General features: G+C 42.8%; 1 protein-coding gene across 1 annotated transcript in view; it reads right to left on the bottom strand.

Moving 5' to 3' along the window:
• LOC126273768 (zinc carboxypeptidase A 1-like) overlaps window positions 1–20,227 on the bottom strand; it is an 85,629-nt gene that overhangs the window by 42,322 nt on the left and 23,080 nt on the right. Inside the window, exon 6 of the mRNA XM_049977061.1 lies at window positions 1,684–1,758. Within this exon, the coding sequence (XP_049833018.1) occupies window positions 1,684–1,758 (75 nt within the window). The remainder of the gene's footprint in view (window positions 1–1,683; window positions 1,759–20,227) is intronic.

Genomic DNA, 20,227 nt, shown 5'->3' with positions numbered 1-20,227 from the left:
TGATTTCATCCTCATGGTCTCTTCGCGAGATATACGTAGGAGGGAGCAATATACTGCTTGACTCCTCGGAGAAGGTATGTTCTCGAAGCTTCAACAAAAGCCCGTACAGAGCTACTGGGCGTCTCTCCTGCAGAGCCTTCCACTGGAGTTCATCTATCATCTCCATAACGCTTTCGCGATTACTAAATGATCCTGTAACGAAGCGCGCCGCTCTCCGTTGGATCTTCTCTATCTCTTCTATCAACCCTGTCTGGTACGGATACCACACTGGTGATCAATATTCAAGCAGTGGGCGAACAAGTGTACTATAACCTACTTCCTTTGTTTTCGGATTGCATTTCCTTAGGATTCTTCCAATGAATCTCAGTCTGGCAACCGAATTACCAACTATCAACTTTATATGATCATTCCATTTTAAATCACTCCTAATGCCTACTCCCAGATAATTTGTGTAATTAACTGCTTCCAGTTGCTGACTACTATATTGTAGCTAAATGATAAAAGATCTTTCATTCTATGTATTCCCAGCACATTACACTTGTCTACATTGAGATTTTGGTGCCCATGTGGCATCATTAACCCAATTTACACTTCACGTGAACTGAGTTCTGGCCTTCTTTCGCTTGTGTCAACACCTTTCTGTTTGAGGCGCCGCCGAGCTGAGGGTGACGTTCCAGGTCGATGTGTTTTTGTACCATTACAGAGGAATGTTGTAGGCACCTTTGAGCCAAATTTAAGACTTTTGCTTCGCAATGGGGTGCCGTGTCGGGGTTTGAAAACGTGACAATTAATTTTGCTCCGCAGTGTATTTGTATTTGCAGGTAGGATATCATGAACTTCTTCTATAATGCCATACCAAGCGATGTGTCGTTGTTTTGTGTTTGAAGTGACGAAGATATTCATACATCTATTCCTTCTTTTTATGATTGCTATAATTGTCCTAATTTTAGGTGTGAAATATTAAAACTCTGCAGTATGTACAAATGTTAGTCTAATGTTGGTGAGATTATTGACAATCAACAAAAGAGAACCATTTATGTTCAAACAACATGGCGTAACATGTTGAGGTCACATTCGATACTGGTGTTCCGTTGTACGAAGGTATATAGACTATCCTGAACTCGAAACGTGTTACCTGCTGTAAGGGAAGTTTCAGTAGGCCATGAATAAAAGAAGTAATAATGTACATGTCAAATGGCATTATGATGCAACTATCAACCAAACAATTTAAGTAGCGTGACACAGCAGTTGGATATCTAAAGTTACTTTTCTCCCAGTAACGTTATAGCATAGTTCGAAAAATTTTACAAAACGCTTATATTCGTAAAAAAACTATGACAGCATATTTTACTGGAAATTATAGAATATTACAGTGATATGTGATAGAGATCGGTATTTACCGTTCAATGACGAAAATTGGTGGAATGTTTTGATATGATGGGATTGAGTAACAGACTCTAGAATTAAGTTCAAGAATTCGAAGTACAATTTATGAAGAAGATAATTAAAATTTAGTTTAGAGAAACACTGCAGAGCCTTCCGCTACTCAACACCTCCCCTACTTGTCAAGATAAGACTAATAGGCCGTTTCATTCTTGTTGCTGCTGTCTGTATATAATCCATTAACACTATGCAAGATGTGTCGAGAACTTAACAAGTGGGAGAGTGAATTGGGAAACTCACCACCCCAGTTGAAGTCCCAGTTGCGATTTGGAGCCATTGGGACCCGGACGCCGGTTCCTTACGCCAAATGCGGTCCTGAAAGCGACAGAACTAATGAAAATTCGTCAGCTGAGGCAGAACACATGCGATGCTAGTACTATGTTAGTTAGTCATAATCAGTTTCTGGAGGACACTCTATATTGTCAGTGTGTTTCCGTAACGTAATCTAATGATACTGTTGCGAGAAACTGCCAATATTAAAGATAATAAAAGAGAGCAGTATGGACAGTAGCTACACAGACAAGAAATAAGTCAACGCTGTGATGACAGACGGTCATATCCTTGTGACTGCTGGACGCCTAATGGCGGAGCGTAACTAGAAAGATACAATCGAAGTCATCCCTATGAGGCCTGCCCTGGCGGAAATCCCAGTGAAGACAATGAGAATGCATTAATCGAAAACTTCTCAAAAGATGGATTCACAATCTAATGACAATGACTCGTAGTTCCATTATATAACTAATCTCTTGCGTCCAATTGTGCCAGCAGAATTGTTTCTGGGATTTAGTGGCACCTGTTATACGCCTGTTACATAAAGATTCATCTGCTCGACGAAGCAAGCAGGTTGTTGTTATTGTGTATTCAGTCCTGAGACTGGTTTGATGCAGCTCTAGAGGCTACTCAATCCTGTGCAAGCTGCTTCATCTCCCAGTGCCTACTACAGCCTACATCCTTCTGAATCTGCTTAGCGTATTCATCTCCTGGTCTCCTGATGATCCCTCGATGTCTCAGAACATGTCCTACAAACCGATCCCTTCTTCTAGTCAAATTGTGCCACAAACTCCTCTTCTCCCCAATTTTATTCAATACCTCCTCATTAGTTATGTGATCTACCCATCTAATCTTCAGCATTCTTCTGTAGCACCACATTTCGAAAGCTTCTGTTCTGTTCTTGTCTAAACTATTTACCGTCCACATACACTCCATACAAATACTTTCAGAAATGTCTTCCTGACATTTAAAAATATACTCGATGTTAACAAATTTTTCTTCTTCAGAAATGCTTTCTTGCCATTACTAGTTTACATTTTATATCCTCTGTACTTCGACCATCATCAATTATTTTGCTCCCCAAATAGCAAAACTCCTTCACTATTTTAAGTGTGTCATTTCCTAATCTTATTCCCTCAGCATCACCCGACTTAATTCGACTACATTCCATTATCCTCGTTTTGCTTTTGTTGATGTTCATCTTATACCCTCCTTTCAAGACACTGTTCATTCCGTTCAACTGTTCTTCCAAGTCCTTTGCTGTCTCTGATAGAATTACAATGTTATCGGCGAACCTCAAAGTTTTTGTTTCTTCTCCATGGATTTTAATACCTACTCCAAATTTTTCTTTTGTTTCCTTTACTGCTTGCTCAATACACAGATTGAATAACTTTGGGGAGAGACTACAACCCTGTCTCACTCCCTTCCCAACCACTACCTCCCTTTCACGTCACTCGACTCTTGTAACTGCCATCTGGTTTCTGTACCAATTGTAAATAGCCTTTCGCTCCCTGTATTTTATCCCTGCCACCTTCAGAACTTGAAAGAGAGTATTTCAATCAACATTGTCAAAAGCCTTCTCTAAGTCTACAAATGTTAGAAATGTAGGTTTGCCTTTTCTTAATCTTTCTTCTAAGCGAAATACAATGATGTGGCAATATCCGGAAATTATTTCCCACGTCTGAAAATCATATTATTTACAAGTAAAAGCGGAACAGAATCAGTCAAGCTGTGAGAAACGTAGAAAACAGGATTACCCACACATTAACCAACAGCACAAATAGATCAGCTGCCCTATGGAAAAACGTATATGGTCTTGGTATAAGCAATGATTCCATTGTCCCAGCAGATGAACTGAACCGATAATGCACGTTATCTACAACGACAATTTAATCACAACCTAAACAGAAACTCATTTCGTAGAGGTAAACTGCTCCAGCCACGGAAAACTCTATCTGTAACACATTATTTGAAATACCAAAAAAAAGCCTATCAGATCAGCACCTAATCAAATGAAAGTGTGTGGATCCACACACCTTATCAAGTCTCAAACATCTATGATGTATACATGCAGACTGGAGTAACGAATGAAATTTTGTACGAAGGCCGGGCTTCAGACTACGGTCTGTTGCCCACTAGGCAGACGCGCTAACCACTGCGCCACCCCGACACTGCGGTAGCTGCACAGACCACCACAGCACGCCTCTGTCCTCAATACAAATTTCTGTTCACCTCTCAGCCAACTCGTTAATCCCAGAGGATCTCCAGTTATATTGGAATAGCACCTCAACATCTAACGAAACGGTGGATCGTGCCTGAAATAAATGCATAAATGCCTTCATCAAATGAAACTACACTCTTGGAAATGGAGAAAAGAACACACTGACACCGGTGTGTCAGACCCACCATACTTGCTCCGGACACTGCGAGAGGGCTGTACAAGCAATGATCACACGCACGGCACAGCGGACACACCAGGAACCGCGGTGTTGGCCGTCGAATGGCGCTAGCTGCGCAGCATTTGTGCACCGCCTCCGTCAGTGTCAGCCAGTTTGCCGTGGCATACGGAGCTCCATCGCAGTCTTTAACACTGGTAGCATGCCGCGACAGCGTAGACGTGAACCGTATGTGCAGTTGACGCACTTTGAGCGAGGGCGTATAGTGGGCATGCGGGAGGCCGGGTGGACGTACCGCCGAATTGCTCAACACGTGGGGCGTGAGGTCTCCACAGTACATCGATGTTGTCGCCAGTGGTCGGCGGAAGGTGCACGTGCCCGTCGACCTGGGACCGGACCGCAGCGACGCACGGATGCACGCCAAGACCGTAGGATCCTACGCAGTGCCGCAGGGGACCGCACCGCCACTTCCCAGCAAATTAGGGACACTGTTGCTCCTGGGGTATCGGCGAGGACCATTCGCAACCGTCTCCATGAAGCTGGGCTACGGTCCCGCACACCGTTAGGCCGTCTTCCGCTCACGCCCCAACATCGTGCAGCCCGCCTCCAGTGGTGTCGCGACAGGCGTAAATGGAGAGACGAATGGAGACGTGTCGTCTTCAGCGATGAGAGTCGCTTCTGCCTTGGTGCCAATGATTGTCGTATGCGTGTTTGGCGCCGTGCAGGTGAGCGCCACAATCAGGACTGCATACAACCGAGGCACACAGGGCCAATACCCGGCATCATGGTGTGGGGAGCGATCTCCTACACTGGTCGTACACCTCTGGTGATCGTCGAGGGGACACTGAATAGTGCACGGTACATCCAAACCGTCATCGAACCCATCGTTCTACCATTCCTAGACCGGCAAGGGAACTTGCTGTTCCAACAGGACAATGCACGTCCGCATGTATCCCGTGCCACTCAACGTTCACTAGAAGGTGTAAGTCAACTACCCTGGCCAGTAAGATCTCCGGATATGTCCGCCATTGAGCATGTTTGGGACTGAATGAAGCGTCGTCTCACGCGGTCTGCACGTCCAGCACGAACGCTGGTCCAACTGAGGCGCCAGGTGGAAATGGCATGGCAAGCCGTTCCACAGGACTACATCCAGCATCTCTACGATCGTCTCCATGGGAGAATAGCAGCCTGCATTGCTGCAAAAGGTGGATATACACTGTACTAGTGCCGACATTGTGCATGCTGTGTTGCCTGTGTCTATGTGCCTGTGGTTCTGTCAGTGTGATCATGTGATGTATCTGACCCCAGGAATGTGTCAATAAAGTTTCCCCTTCCTGGGACAATGAATTCACGGTGTTCTTATTTCAATTTCCAGGAGTGTATATAGTTTCAGAGACCTTCTCGAGTCTCAAACATATGTATAGACTGAAGCGACAAATAGAAATTTGTACCAAGATCGAGATTCGAAACACACAGCTTCAATTGATTAACTCACCTATGTCTGTGTTTCAGGCAGGATCCACCGTTTCGTTCGATGTTGAGATGCTATTCCAATACAGGTGGAGACCTATGCAATGCTGTTCCAGTTTAGAGGAAACACCAAGAGGATTTAGGCATGAATGGCAAGGTGGACTGAGGACAAAGGCATGGTAAGGTACTCAGTGCAGCTGTGTAAAGCTATTGTGGTCTAGTGGCGTAGTGGTTAGCGTTTCTGTCTACTTAGAAAGGGACCGTGTTTCTAATCCCAGCCTCAGTAATTTTTTTTTTTTTTGACATATTCATTAGGACCAAATTGAGGAGCAAGTCTCCATGATCATGGAACGACTCAGTACATGAAATTATAACAGAAGAGTAGTTATAGGTAAAACGAAACGAGTATGAATCCTACGCAGACGATAAACCATAAGCCTAAATAAACAAAATCAAGAACGTAAGATAGGAATTATATTTTTCAAAATTTCTCCAGGAGTTTCTCAACAGAAACAGAGTGAGCCATGAGGAAAGTCTTCAGTTTAGACTTAAAAGTGCTTGGATTACGCCTAAGATTTTTTAAATTCATGTGATAGCTTATGGAAAATGAACGCGGCAAAATACTGCACGCATTTCTACACAAGAGAAAAGGGGGTGCGTTCCAAATGCAGACTGGATTTCTGCCTAGTATTAAATGAGTGAACGCCTGACAAATGATCAGGGTAGAAAGTATTATATTCAAATGTTCTATGTTTTTTCTTACACTTTCTGACATCTTCCACTACCACGAGACTAATCTCATTTTTGGGTCTATGGAACCGAAAGCCTATCTAATCTCTCTGTTCTAATCTACTACCTCTTGAGAATAAACTGGTATGGTTAACAACAAGCGACATTAAGTAGAATATGTCCTGAGGCGCCAATGTCAGAATCCCTCACTACTGGTCAGGCGTCCACAAGAGGTTCGCGAACGTACAACACACAGCTCGACCCGTCCGTTCCTGAGCCAAAAATACCGTTTGTGAATCACAAGAGTTATCCCAAAAAATAATACCGTTCGTCATGAGCGACTGAAAATAAGTAAAGCAGGTTACTTTTCGCGTTGAATGATCATTTACTTCAGATGTTGTTCTAATGGTAAATAAAGCAGCATTTAGATTTTGAACATGGGCTTTCCACGACAGTTAACTATCTGTCCGAAGGCCTTGGAGTTTGAACTGTTTAGTGTTCCTAATCATATGTCCACTCTGTGTAACTAAAATTTCAATTTTTGTTGAATTGTGTGTTAGAAACTGTAAAAACCGAGTCTTACTGGGATTTAGCATCAATTCCCTACAAGCCATGATCGTATATCCTGAACTGCAGTATTTGATACTGTGTCAAAATTGCACACAATTTCCTTCACGACCAAGCTGGTACATCTACATCCACGTGATTACTCTGCAAATCACAATAAAGTGCCTGGCAGAGGGTTCAATGAACCACCTTCAAGCTGTCTCTCTACCGTCCCACTCTCAAACCACGCGCGGGAAAAACGAGCATTTTTCTCGTGATGATCATTTCTCCTTACTCAGGTGGGTGCCAACAGAATGTTTTCGCAATCGGAGGAGAAAACTGGTGGTTGAAATTTCATGAGAAAATTCCGTCGTAATGAAAAACGCCTTTCTTTAATGATTGCCACTCCAATTCACGTGTCATGTCTGTGGCACTATCTCCCTTATTTCGCGATAATACAAAACGAGCTGCCTTTCTTTGTACTTTTTCGATGTCATCCATCAGTCTCACCTGATGCGGATCCCACACCGCACAGTAATCCTCTAGAACAGGGCGGACAAGCGTGGTGTAAGCAGTCTCTTTAGTAGACCTGTTGCACCTTCTAAGTGTTCTGCCAAAGAATAGCAGTCTTTGGTTTGCTCTACCCACAATATTATCTATGGGATTGATCCAGTTTAGATTATTTGTAACAGTAATTCCTAAGTATTTAGTTGAATTTACAGCCTTCAGATTTGTGTGACTTATCTCATGTGAACAACTTCACACTTTCCTTTATTCAGGGTCAACTGTCACTTCTCGCACCACACAGACATCGTACCTAAATCATTTTGGAATTCCTTTTTGTCATCTAATGACTTTACAAGACAGTAAATCACAGCATCATCTGCAAACAATCTAAGGTGGCTACTGAGATTGTCTCCTAAGTCGTTAATATAGATCACGAACAATAGAGGGTCTATAACATTTCCTCGGGGAACGCTGGATATTACTTCTATCTTACTCGATGACTTTCCGTCTGTTACTATGAACTGTGACCTTTCTGACAGGAAATCACGAATCCAGTCGCACAACTGAGGTGATATTCCATAGCTAAGCAGTTTGGTTAGAAGACGCTTGTGAGGAACCGTGTCGAAAGCCTTCTGGAAATCTAAAAAAATGTAATCAATTTGACATCCCCTGTCAATAGCACTCATTACTTCATCGACAAAGGAGGTGGCTTACAAAACACTCGTTCGACCTGAACTTGAGTAGTGCTCATCAGTGTGGGATCCGTACCATGTCGGGTTGACAGAGCAGATAGAGAAGATCCAAAGAAGAGTGGCGCGTTTCGTCCCAGGGTTATTTGGTAAGCGTGATAGTGTTACGGAGATGTTTAGCAAACTCAAGTGGCAGACTCTGCAAGAGAGGCGCTCTGCTTCGTGGTGTAGCTTGCTGTCCAGGTTTAGAGAGGGTGCGTTTCTGGATGAGGTATCGAATATATTGCTTCCCCCTACTTACACCTCCCGAGGAGATCACGAATGTAAAATTAGAGAGTTTCGAGCGCTCACGTAGGCTTTCCGGCAGTCGTTCTTACCGCGAACCATGCGCGACTGGAACAGGAAAGGGAGGTAATGACAGTGGCACGTAAAGTGCCCTCCGCCACACACCGTTGGGTGGCTTGCGGAGTATAAATGTAGATGTAGATGAGTATACAGAGCTGGTTGTGCTTCTCAAGAACGATATTTTCTGAATCCGTGCTGACTATGTGTCAATAAATCGTTTCCTTCGAGGTACTTCATAATGTTCGAATACAGTATATGTTCCAAAACCTACTGCAAATCGACGTTAGTGACATGGGCCTGTAATTCAGCGGATTACTCCTACTTCCCCTTTTGGGTATTGGTGTGACTTGAGCAATTTTCCAGTCTTTAGGTACAGATCTTTCTGTCAGCGAGCGGTTGCATATAAATGCTAAATATGGAGCTATTATATCAGCATACTCTTAGAGGAACCTGCCGGTATACTTTCTGGACCGGAGGCCTTGCCTTGATTAAGTGATTTAAGCTGCTTTGTTACATCGAGGATATCTACTTCTTGGCAGTTGTTCTTGATTGGAATTCAGGAGTATTTACTTCGTCTTCTTTGGCGAAGGAGTTTCGGAAAACCGTGTTTAATAACTCTGCTTTGGTGGCACTATCACCAGTGACTTCATCGTTGTTATCGCACAGTGAAGATATTGATTGCGTATATATCTCTCAATTGCGGTCGATACTATCTCTTTGAAAGCATTCCACAACTTTTCTAAGCTTACATGATCAGATCGGAAAAAGTGACGACTGTCGCTTGAAAAGGCGTTAAGAGCATTTCCATCAGCTTTTTTTAAATTGATGTACTTTGCGTTCCATTATGATGGTTGTAGGTGTTATGGTATTCAGCCTGTCAGCAACTGCCTTGTGGTCGCTAATCCCTGTATTCGTCACAACACTCATTATTTGTCCAAGATTAGTTGTTACTAAGAGGACAAGTATGCTTTAGTAATCATTTACGCTTCGAGTGGGTTGATGAACTAATGTTTCAAAATAATGTTCTGAGAAAGCATTCAGTACAATTTCTGATGAGGTTTTGTGCCTGCAGCCGACTTTTAACGTAAATTTTTTCCAGCATACTGAGGGTAGATTGAAGTCGCCACCTCTTTGAAATGAGACTCAAGTTCTCTTTGAACTGTTCAGCAACTACATCTTCTGAATCGGGGAGGGGGGGGGGCGGTAAAACGATCCAGTTAATTGGTTCGTGGTTCGATGAACCGTCTGCCAAGCACTTAAATGTGAATTGCAAAGTAATCATGTAGATGTAGATGTAATAGTTTAGTCCGACTGTCAGGTATAACCTCTAACCATACTATTTCGCAGGAACTGTCTACTTCAATTCACTACGAGGCAAACTGCTTTTGACAGCAATAAATACTCCACCACCAAATGTATTTAACCTATCCTCTCTGGACACTGTTAGATCGTTTGAAAAAGTTTCGGCTGAACTTATTTCCGGCCTTAGTCTGCTTTCTATATCTATCACTATTTGAGCTGTGGCACCAACATAACCAGCCTCCCTCCACCTCCCCCTCCCTCTTAAGTATGACTCATTGAGACTGCACATCATAGGCATTCTCAGTACTGTGGATAATGACCTTCTGCTGACAGTTCTTAATGTAAGAGCTGAGCGAAATGTGAGCTACTTCCTTTATCACATAATGGGCCTACTTTTGAAGTATTATTTTGTGATTAACACAATCAAACACCTTACTTACAATAAAGAAGACACCTAATATTCGCAACCTTTCATGTAATCCTTCCAGAGAATCACAGAGAAAAGAGAATATATCATTTGTTGTTAAACTACCTATAAAACCAAACTGTACATCTGACAGCAAATTATGTGAACTGTAATAATCAATTACCCTTGTACATACAACCTTTTCAGTAACTTTAACAAACACCAGTGGGACAGAAGTATGTCTAAAATTATCTGCATTATCCCTTTCTCTTTTTTAATAATGTGGGTGCACTACTGAAAATTTCAATCGGTCAGAAAACTGACCATTCGTCGCTTCAGTCTGTATACAAAAGTCAGCATGAAGACATCACAGTCCAAATAATGAAGGCTAATATTGACTCCCTCCCCCCATGAACCATGGACCTTGCCGTTGGTGGGGAGGCTTGCGTACCTCAGCGATACAGATGGCCGTACCGTAGGTGCAACCACAACGGAGGGGTATCTGTTGAGAGGCCAGACAAACGTGTGGTTCCTGAAGAGGGGCAGCAGCCTTTTCAGTAGTTGCAGGGGCAACAGTCTGGATGATTGACTGATCTGGCCTTGCAACATTAACCAAAACGGCCTTGCTGTGCTGGTACTGCGAACGGCTGAAAGCAAGGGGAAACTACAGCCGTAATTTTTCCCGAGGACATGCAGCTTTACTGTATGATTAAATGATGATGGCATCCTCTTGGGTAAAATATTCCGGAGGTAAAATAGTCCCCCATTCGGATCTCCGGGCGGGGACTACTCAGGAGGATGTCGTTATCAGGAGAAAGAAAACTGGCGTTCTACGGATCGGAGCGTGGAATGTCAGATCCCTTAATCGGGCAGGTAGGTTAAAAAATTTAAAAAGGGAAATGGATAGGTTAAAGTTAGATATAGTGGGAATTAGTGAAGTTCGGTGGCAGGAGGAACAAGACTTCTGGTCAGGTGACTACAGGGTTATAAACACAAAATCAAATAGGGGTAATGCAGGAGTAGGTTTAATAATGAATAGGAAACAGGAATGCGGGTAAGCTACTACAAACAGCATAGTGAACGCATTATTGTGGCCAAGATAGATATGAAGCCCACACCTACTACAGTAGTACAAGTTTATATGCCAACTAGCTCTGCAGATGATGAAGAAATTGAAGAAATGTACGATGAAATAAAAGAAATTATTCAGTAGTGAAGGGAGACGAAAATTTAATAGTAATGGGTGACTGGAATTCGAGTGTAGGAAAAGGGAGAGAAGGAAACATAGTAGGTGAATATGGATTGGGGCTAAGAAATGAAAGAGGAAGCCGCCTAGTAGAATTTTGCACAGAGCACAACTTAATCATAGCTAACACTTGGTTTAAGAATCATGAAAGAAGGTTGTATACGTGGAAGAACCCTGGAGATACTAAAAGGTATCAGATAGATTATATAATGGTAAGACAGAGATTTAGGAACCAGGTTTTAAGTTGTAAGACATTTCCAGGGGCAGATGTGGACTCTGACCACAATCTATTGGTTATGACCTGTAGGTTAAAACTGAAGAAACTGCAAAAATGTGGGAAATTAAGGAGATGGGACCTGGATAAACTGAAAGAACCAGAGGTTGTACAGAGTTTCAGGGAGAGCATAAGGGAACAATTGACAGGAATAGGGGAAAGAAATACAGTAGAAGAAGAATGGGTAGCTCTGAGGGATGACGTAGTGAAGGCAGCAGAGGATAAAGTAGGTACAAAGACGAGGGCTGCTAGAAATCCTTGGGTAACAGAAGAAATATTGAATTTAATTGATGAAAGGAGAAAATATAAAAATGCAGTAAATGAAGCAGGCAAAAAGGAATACAAACGTCTCAAAAATGAGATCGACAGGAAGTGCAAAATGGCTAAACAGGGATGGCTAGAGGACAAATGTAAGGATGTAGAAGCTTATCTCACTAGGGGTAAGATAGATACTGCCTACAGGAAAATCAAAGAGACCTTTGGAGAGAAGAGAACCACGTGTATGAATATCAAGAGCTCAGATGGCAGCCCAGTTCTAAGCAAAGAAGGGAAGGCAGAAAGGTGGAAGGAGTATATAGAAGGTTTATACAAGGGCGATGTACTTGAGGACAATATTATGGAAATGGAAGAGGATGTAGATGAAGACGAAATGGGAGATATGATACTGCGTGAAGAGTTTGACAGAGCACTGAAAGACCTGAGTCGAAACAAGGCCCATGGGAGTAGACAACATTCCATTAGAACTACTGACGGCCTTGGGACAACCAGTCCTGACAAAACTCTACCAGCTGGTGAGCAAGGTGTATGAGACAGGCGTAATACCCTCAGACTTCAAGAAGAATATAATAATTCCAATCCCAAAGAAAGCAGGTGCTGACAGATGTGAAAATTACCGAACTATCAGTTTAATAAGCCACGGCTGCAAAATACTAACGCGAATTCTTTACAGACGAATGGAAAAACTGGTAGATGCAGTCCTCGGGGAGGATCAGTTTGGATTCCGTCGAAATGTTGGAACACGTGAGGCAATACTGACCTTACGACTTATCTTAGAAGAAAGATTAAGAAAAGGCAAACCTACGTTTCTAGCATTTGTAGACTTAGAGAAAGCTTTTGACAATGTTGCTGGAATACTCTTTTTCAAATTCTAAAGTTGGCAGGGGTAAAATACAGGGAGCGAAAGGCTATTTATAATTTGTACAGAAACCAGATGGCAGTCATAAGAGTCGAGGGGCATGAAAGGGAAGCAGTGGTTGGGAAAGGAGTGAGACAGGGTTGTAGCCTCTCCCCGATGTTATTCAATCTGTATATTGAGCAAGCAGTAAAGGAAACAAAAGAAAAATTTGGAGTAGGTATTAAAATTCATGGAGACGAAGTAAAAACTTTGAGGTTCGCCGATGACATTGTAATTCTGTCAGAGACGGCAAACGACTTGGAAGAGCAGTTGAACGGAATGGACAGTGTCTTGAAAGGAGGATATAAGATGAACATTAACAAAAGCAAAACGAGGATAATGGAATGTAGTCAAATTAAATCGGGTGATGCTGAGGGAATTAGATTAGGAAATGAGACACTTAAAGTAGTAAAGGAGTTTTGCTATTTAGGAAGTAAAATAACTGATGATGGTCGAAGTAGAGAGGATATAAAATGTAGACTGGCAATGGCAAGGAAAGCGTTTCTGAAGAAGAGAAATTTGTTAACATCGAATATAGATTTATGTATCAGGAAGTCGTTTCTGAAAGTATTTGTTTGGAGTGTAGCCATGTATGGAAGTGAAACATGGACGATAACTAGTTTGGACAAGAAGAGAATAGAAGCTTTCGAAATGTGGTGCTACAGAAGAATACTGAAGATAAGGTGGATAGATCACGTAACTAATGAGGAGGTATTGAATAGGATTGGGGAGAAGAGAAGTTTGTAGCACAACTTGACTAGAAGAAGGGATCGGTTGGTAGGACATGTTTTGAGGCATCAAGGGATCACAAATTTAGCATTGGAGGGCAGCGTGGAGGGTAAAAATCGTAGAGGGAGACCGAGAGATGAGTACACTAAGCAGATTCAGAAGGATGTTGGTTGCAGTAGGTACTGGGAGATGAAGCAGATTGCACAGGATAGAGTAGCATGGAGAGCTGCATGAAACCAGTCTCACGACTGAAGACAACAACAACAACAATATTGACTCTGTACTGCCCAGTATAACACACTTCATCCATTCCTTAACCACACGTGTTTTCCCTGAGGCCTGGAAAAGGGGCTAGTTAAGCCATTACCTAAAAACGACTCTGCCACAGCAACCTCTGATTACTGACCTATTTGTGTTCTTCCTTAACTGTCCAAATCCTTACAACATATAGTCTACGACCAGCTAACAAACTACCTAACTACAAGTAACCTACTAGCCGAATCCAAATCAAGCTTCCAAAAACTTCGAAGCCCAACATCTGCTTTAATGAAGTTAACAGATGATCTGAGGCTTGCCATGGATGCACAAGAGGCAACTACTATGTGCCTCTTAGACATCAGCAAGGCTTTTGACACCGTCGACAATGAAATTTTATTTGCCAAACTTAGCAGGCTAAATCTCTTGCCAAGTGCAGTGCAGTGGTTATGCTCATACCTGAAGTTTTGCCAGCAATCCATCCGTCCTGTCACCATAAATTCACAGTGGAGGAAGATAGTAACAGTTTTCCCTAGGATTCGGTTTATGTCCTACACTCTTTTCATTGTATGTAAATTATGTGTCATCAGTCTTGTCCTATTGTAAATATCACATGTACAACGATGACCTCCACTTGTATCTAAGTGCAAAACCTGTAAACCTGAAGTCAGCTGTAGAGAATCTCAATACCGACATATGTGCACTATCGAAATAAGAGCGGTATGTATTGTTCAAACTCAATCCATCCCAAACTGAAGAGGTACTAGTTGGTGATTCAAGGCTCATTAGCCCGAAATGTCGGGAGTCCCTATCATCTTTAACCCTAAATGTAACAAATGTCAACTTCTCTCCTTCAGCAAAGAGTATACGAGTAATAACAGATGAAAATGACAGAGTGATAACCGCAATGTGCAAGAAGGCATCAGCATCCTTCCAAACTCCATAAAAATATAAAAAACTCTTCTTTCTTGACCTAGAAATGAAACTTGTACAAACACTTTTAGAAACTGGTTACAGCGATGTTATCCTCGTTCACGTCGCCTGGAACTGGTTATGAATGCCTGAGTTCGTTGTATCTGTGATGTAAAACTCTTTGATCATATTTATATTCATAGGTATCCTGATTGCGTCCAGGCAAGTACAAAGATTTCCATATTCTTCGCCTTTTCTACTGTGTTATCAATGAACACTGTGCTCATATCTCTCCTCGACCTTAATGCTCTGGCCTGAACAACACACATTCCAATGAGAGCGAAAGCCTTTCTGTCCCACTCCATAGGTCACCTATCTTCTCGAAGTCCTTCTCAGTAGCAGGAAACCGATTCTGAAACAGCCTCCCGCCTTATGTGAGAGAACTAAATATCTCCAGCTTCAAAAGACAGGTAATGACGTATCTACTAAAGCATCAATACAATTACCATTGTCTCTGTACGCACTCTTTACGTTTGCACATCCTTCTTTACAAGCTAATCTTACACATTTCCCAGTATTCTTAGCCGATGTAGTCTCCTTAAATTCCATATCCCCAGAACTCGCTAAATCAGAAATATCTATTTTGTAGACCTATTAGTTCTATTTATATCTGCCACTATCATTATTGTTATTAATCTCACAATTATTGTAATTATTATTATTATTATTATTATTGTTATTAATCACTATTAATGGCTACAGCTGCAGTAGTACAAGTAAGGCCAGTATTAGCCTTGTTAATTCATAGTCAGTATAATTTTACTCACATACGTGTCCGATATTTACCATTCTCATAGATATATGTAAATAGGCTATTCAGGTTTTTATATTGGTAACGCCACGTAGCGCTCTGTATGAATATCACTGACTGTGCTGTGTGCAGTCTGTGGTTGGTTGACATTTTTGGAATAGTTGCTATTGTAGTGTTGGGCAGTTGGCTGTTAACAGCGCGTAGCGTTGCGCAGTTGGAGGTGAGCCGCCAGCAGTGGTGGACGTGGGGAGAGAGATGGCGGAGTTTTGTGAGCGGATGATCTGGACATGTGTCCATCAGAGGGAGTAAATTAGTAATACTGGATATCATGAACTGATATATATATATATATATATATATATATATATATATATATATATATATATATATATATATATATATATATATATTTTATGACTTTTGAACACTATTAAGATAAATACATTGTTTGTTCTCTATCAAAATCTTTCATTTGCTAACTATGCCTATCAGCCCTCAGTATTTAGAATCTTTTATTCAGCTGGCAGTAGTGGCGTTCGATGTATTGCAGTAGTTTGAGTAACGAAGATTTTTGTGAGATAAGTGATTCATGAAAGGTATAGGTTATTGTTAGTCAGGGCCATTCTTTTGTAGGGATTTTTCAAAGTCAGACTGTGTTGCGCTAAAAATATTGTGTGTCAGTTTAAGCACAGTCATTTATAATTTTACTAAGGGTACGTTTCAACGTGTCCGATATTTGCCATTCTCATGGATACCATTATTTACGAATGATTTCAGCGCGTTCTCTTGAGTGTAGTGGCTGATCTACATCTACATCTACATCCATACTCCGCAAGCCACCTGACGGTGTGTGGCGGAGGGTACCCTGAGTACCTCTATCGGTTCTCCCTTCTATTCCAGTCTCGGATCGTTCGTGGAAAGAAGGATTGTCGGTATGCTTCTGTGTGGGCTCTAATCTCTCTGATTTTATCCTCATGGTCTCTTCGCGAGATATACGTAGGAGGGAGCAATATACTGCTCGACTCTTCGGTGAAGGTATGTTCTCGAAACTTTAACAAAAGCCCGTACCGAGCTATTGAGCGTCTCTCCTGCAGAGTCTCCTGCTTTCGCGATTACTAAATGATCCTGTAACGAAGCGCGCTGCTCTCCGTTGGATCTTCTCTATCTCTTCTATCAACCCTATCCAGATAGGGTCCCACACTGCTGAGCAGTATTCAACCAGTGGGCGAACAAGCGTACTGTAACCCAGGTTACCGACGATCAACTTTATGTGATCATTCCATTTTAAATCACTCCTAATGCGCACTCCCAGATAATTTATGGAATTAACTGCTTCCAGTTGCTGACCTGCTATTTTGTAGCTAAATGATAAGGGATCTATCTTTCTATGTATCCGCAGCACATTACACTTGTCTGCGTTGAGATTCAGTTGCCATTCCCTGTGTCAATTCGCTACAGATCCTCCTGCATTTCAGTACAACTTTCCATTGCTAAAACCTCTCGATACACCACAGCATCATCTGCAAAAAGCCTCAGTGAACTTCCGATGTCATCCACCAGGTTATTTATGTATATTGTGAATATCTACGGTCCTACGACACTCCCCTGCGGCACACCTGAAATCATTCTTACTTCGGAAGACTTCTCTCCATTGCGAATGACATGGTGCGTTCTGTTATCTAGGAACTCCTCAATCCAATCACACAATTGGCCTGATAGTCCATATGCTCTTACTTTGTTCATTAAACGACTGTAGGGAACAGTATCGAACGCCTTGCGGAAGTCAAGAAACACGATATCTACCTGTGAACCCGTGTCTATGATCCTCTGAGTCTCGTGGACGAATAGCGCGAGCTGGGTTTCACACGAACGTCTTTTTCGAGACCCATGCTGATTCCTACAGAGTAGATTTACAGTCTCCAGAAAAGTCATTATACTCGAACATAATACGTGTTCCAAAATTCTACAACTGATCGACGTTCCAGATATAGGTCTATAGTTCTGCACATCTGTTCGACGTCCCTTCTTGAAAACGGGGATGACCTGTGCCCTTTTCCAATCCTTTGGAACTCTATGCTCTTCTAGAGGTCTACTGTACACCGCTGCAAGAAGGGGGGCAAGGTCCTTCGCGTACTCTGTGTAAAGTCGAACTGGTATCCCATCAGATCCAGCGACCTTTCCTCCTTTGAGAGATTTTAATTGTTTCTCTATCCCTCTGTCGTCTATTTCAATATCTAGCATTTTGTCATCTGTGCGACAATCTAGAGAAGGAAGTACAGTGTAGTCTTCCTCTGTGAAACACCTTTGGAAAAAGACATTTAGTATTTCAGCCTTTAGTCTGTCATCCTCTGTTTCAGTACCATTTTGGTCACAGAGTGTCTGGACATTTTGTTTTGATCCACCTACTGCTATGACATAAGACCAAAATTTCTTAGGATTTTCTCCCAAGTCAGTACATAGAACTTTGCTTTCGAATTCATTGAACGCCTCTCGCATAGCCCTCCTCGCACCACATTTCGCTTCGCGTAATTTTTGTTTGTCTGCAAGGCTTTGGCTATGTTTATGTTTGCTGTGAAGTTCCCTTTGCTTCCGCAGCAGTTTTCTAACTCGGTTGTTGTACCACGGTGGCTCTTTTCCATCTCTTACGATCTTGCTTGTCACATACTCATCTAACGCATATTGTACGATGGTTTTGAACTTTGTCCACTGATCCTCAATACTATCTGTACTTGAGACAAAACTCTTGTGTTGACCGTCAGGTACTCTGTAATCTAGTTTTTGTCACTTTTGCTAAACAGAAAAATCTTCCTACTTTTTTAATATTTCTATTTACGGCTGAAATCATCGATGCCGTAACCGCTTTATGATCGCTGATTCCCTGTTCTGCGTTAACTGTTTCAAATAGTTCGGGTCTGTTTGTCACCAGAAGGTCTAATATGTTAACGCCACGAGTCGGTTCTCTGTTTAACTGCTCAAGGTAGTTTTCAGTTAAAGCACTTAAAATAATTTCACTGGATTCTTTGTCCCTGCCACCCGTTATGAAGTTTGAGTCTCCCAGTCTATATCCGGCAAATTAAAATCTCCACACAGAACTATAACATGGTGGGGAAATCTACTCGAAATATTTTCCAAATTATTCTTCAGGTGCTAAGCCACATCAGCTGCTGAGCCAGGGGGCCTATAGAGACATCCAATTACCATGTCTGATCCCGCTTTAACCGTGACCTTCTCCCAAATCATTTCACATTTCGGATCTCCGACAATTTCCTTCGATACTATTGCACTTATTATCGCTATAAACACGCCTCCCCCTTCACTGTCCAGCCTGTCTCTGCCGTATACATTCCGATCTGAGTTTAGGATTTCATTACTGTTTACGTCTGGTTTCGGCCAACTTTCTGTCCCTAGTACTATATGGGCGTTGTGACTGTTTATTAATGAGAGCAGTTCTGGGACCTTTCTATAGACGCTCCTGCAGTTTACTATTAGCACATTAATATTGTTATTCCTTGTTGCATTTTGCCTACTCCTACCTTGACGCGTCTCAGGAGGCGTCTTGTCGGGCCTAACCTAAAAACCCCATGTGCACTCCACACGTACTCCGCTACCCTCGTAGCCGCTTCCGGCGTGTAGTGAACGCCTGACCTATTCAGGGGAACCCTACATTTCTCCACCCGTTAGCGGAGGTCGAGAAATTTGCACCCCAGATCTCCGCAGAATCGTCTGAGCCTCTGGTTTAAGTCTTCCAATCGGCTCCAAACCAGAGGACCGCGATCGATTCTGGGAACGATACTACAAATAGTTAGCTCTGATTCCACCCCCCGAGCGAGGCTTTCCGCCTTCACCAATTCCGCCAACCGCTTGTACGAACTGAGGATGACCTCTGAACCCAGACGGCAGGAGTCATTGGTGCCGACATGAGCAACAATTTGCAGTCGGGTGCACCCAGTACTCTCTATCGCCGCCGGTAGGGCCTCCTCCACATCTCGGATGAGACCCCCCGGCAAGCAGACAAAGTGAACACTGGCCTTCTTCCCCGACCTTTCCACTATTTCCTCAAGGGGCTCCATCACCTGCCTAACGTTGGAGCTCCCAATAACTAATAAACCCCTCCCCCCGTGTGCCTGCTCGGACCTTGCTGAAGGAGCGGCCACATGTCCACTCACAGGCAGAGCGGGCGATGCCACACGGCCAGCCTCCACATTTACCCTCCGCCTCGTGCGCCGCGAATGCCGCTGAACCTGCCACTCTCCTTGGGGAGAGGGTGGTCAAACCGCGCCCGGTACCCGCGAAGATGTCTCGACAGCAGGGACAGTGTGTGAAGCATGTAACACCTCGGGTGTACCTTGCGACGCACCAGACTCCTCACTGCCACTACACTCCGAGGCAACAGCCTGAAGACGGCTCACCGCGGCCATCAACACGTTTAGCTGTTCGGGAACAGTGGCCAGCTCCTCATGCGTCCGTACACAGCAGTCACACATCCTGTCCATCCTAAGGAATCAATTTACTGAAGAGAGTTAATCAACTTTTAACTAGACTGCTAATTCACTAAAGGCGGCTGATTATAAACTAAACTGTGATTGCTAGTCACTTCTTGTAGAAAACAACACAAAATAGCATTACCTGTCTCTGGACTGTATTGAAAACAAACACTAGCACAACTGGCACTATGGTTGACTAAAGGGACTCTCTCTGGCTGTATTCAAAACAAACAAGAAAT

The sequence above is a fragment of the Schistocerca gregaria genome, chromosome 1 (assembly GCF_023897955.1).
Source record: "Schistocerca gregaria isolate iqSchGreg1 chromosome 1, iqSchGreg1.2, whole genome shotgun sequence".
Lineage (NCBI taxonomy): Eukaryota > Metazoa > Arthropoda > Insecta > Orthoptera > Acrididae > Schistocerca > Schistocerca gregaria.
This window is presented reverse-complemented; position numbering and strand designations above follow the sequence as displayed.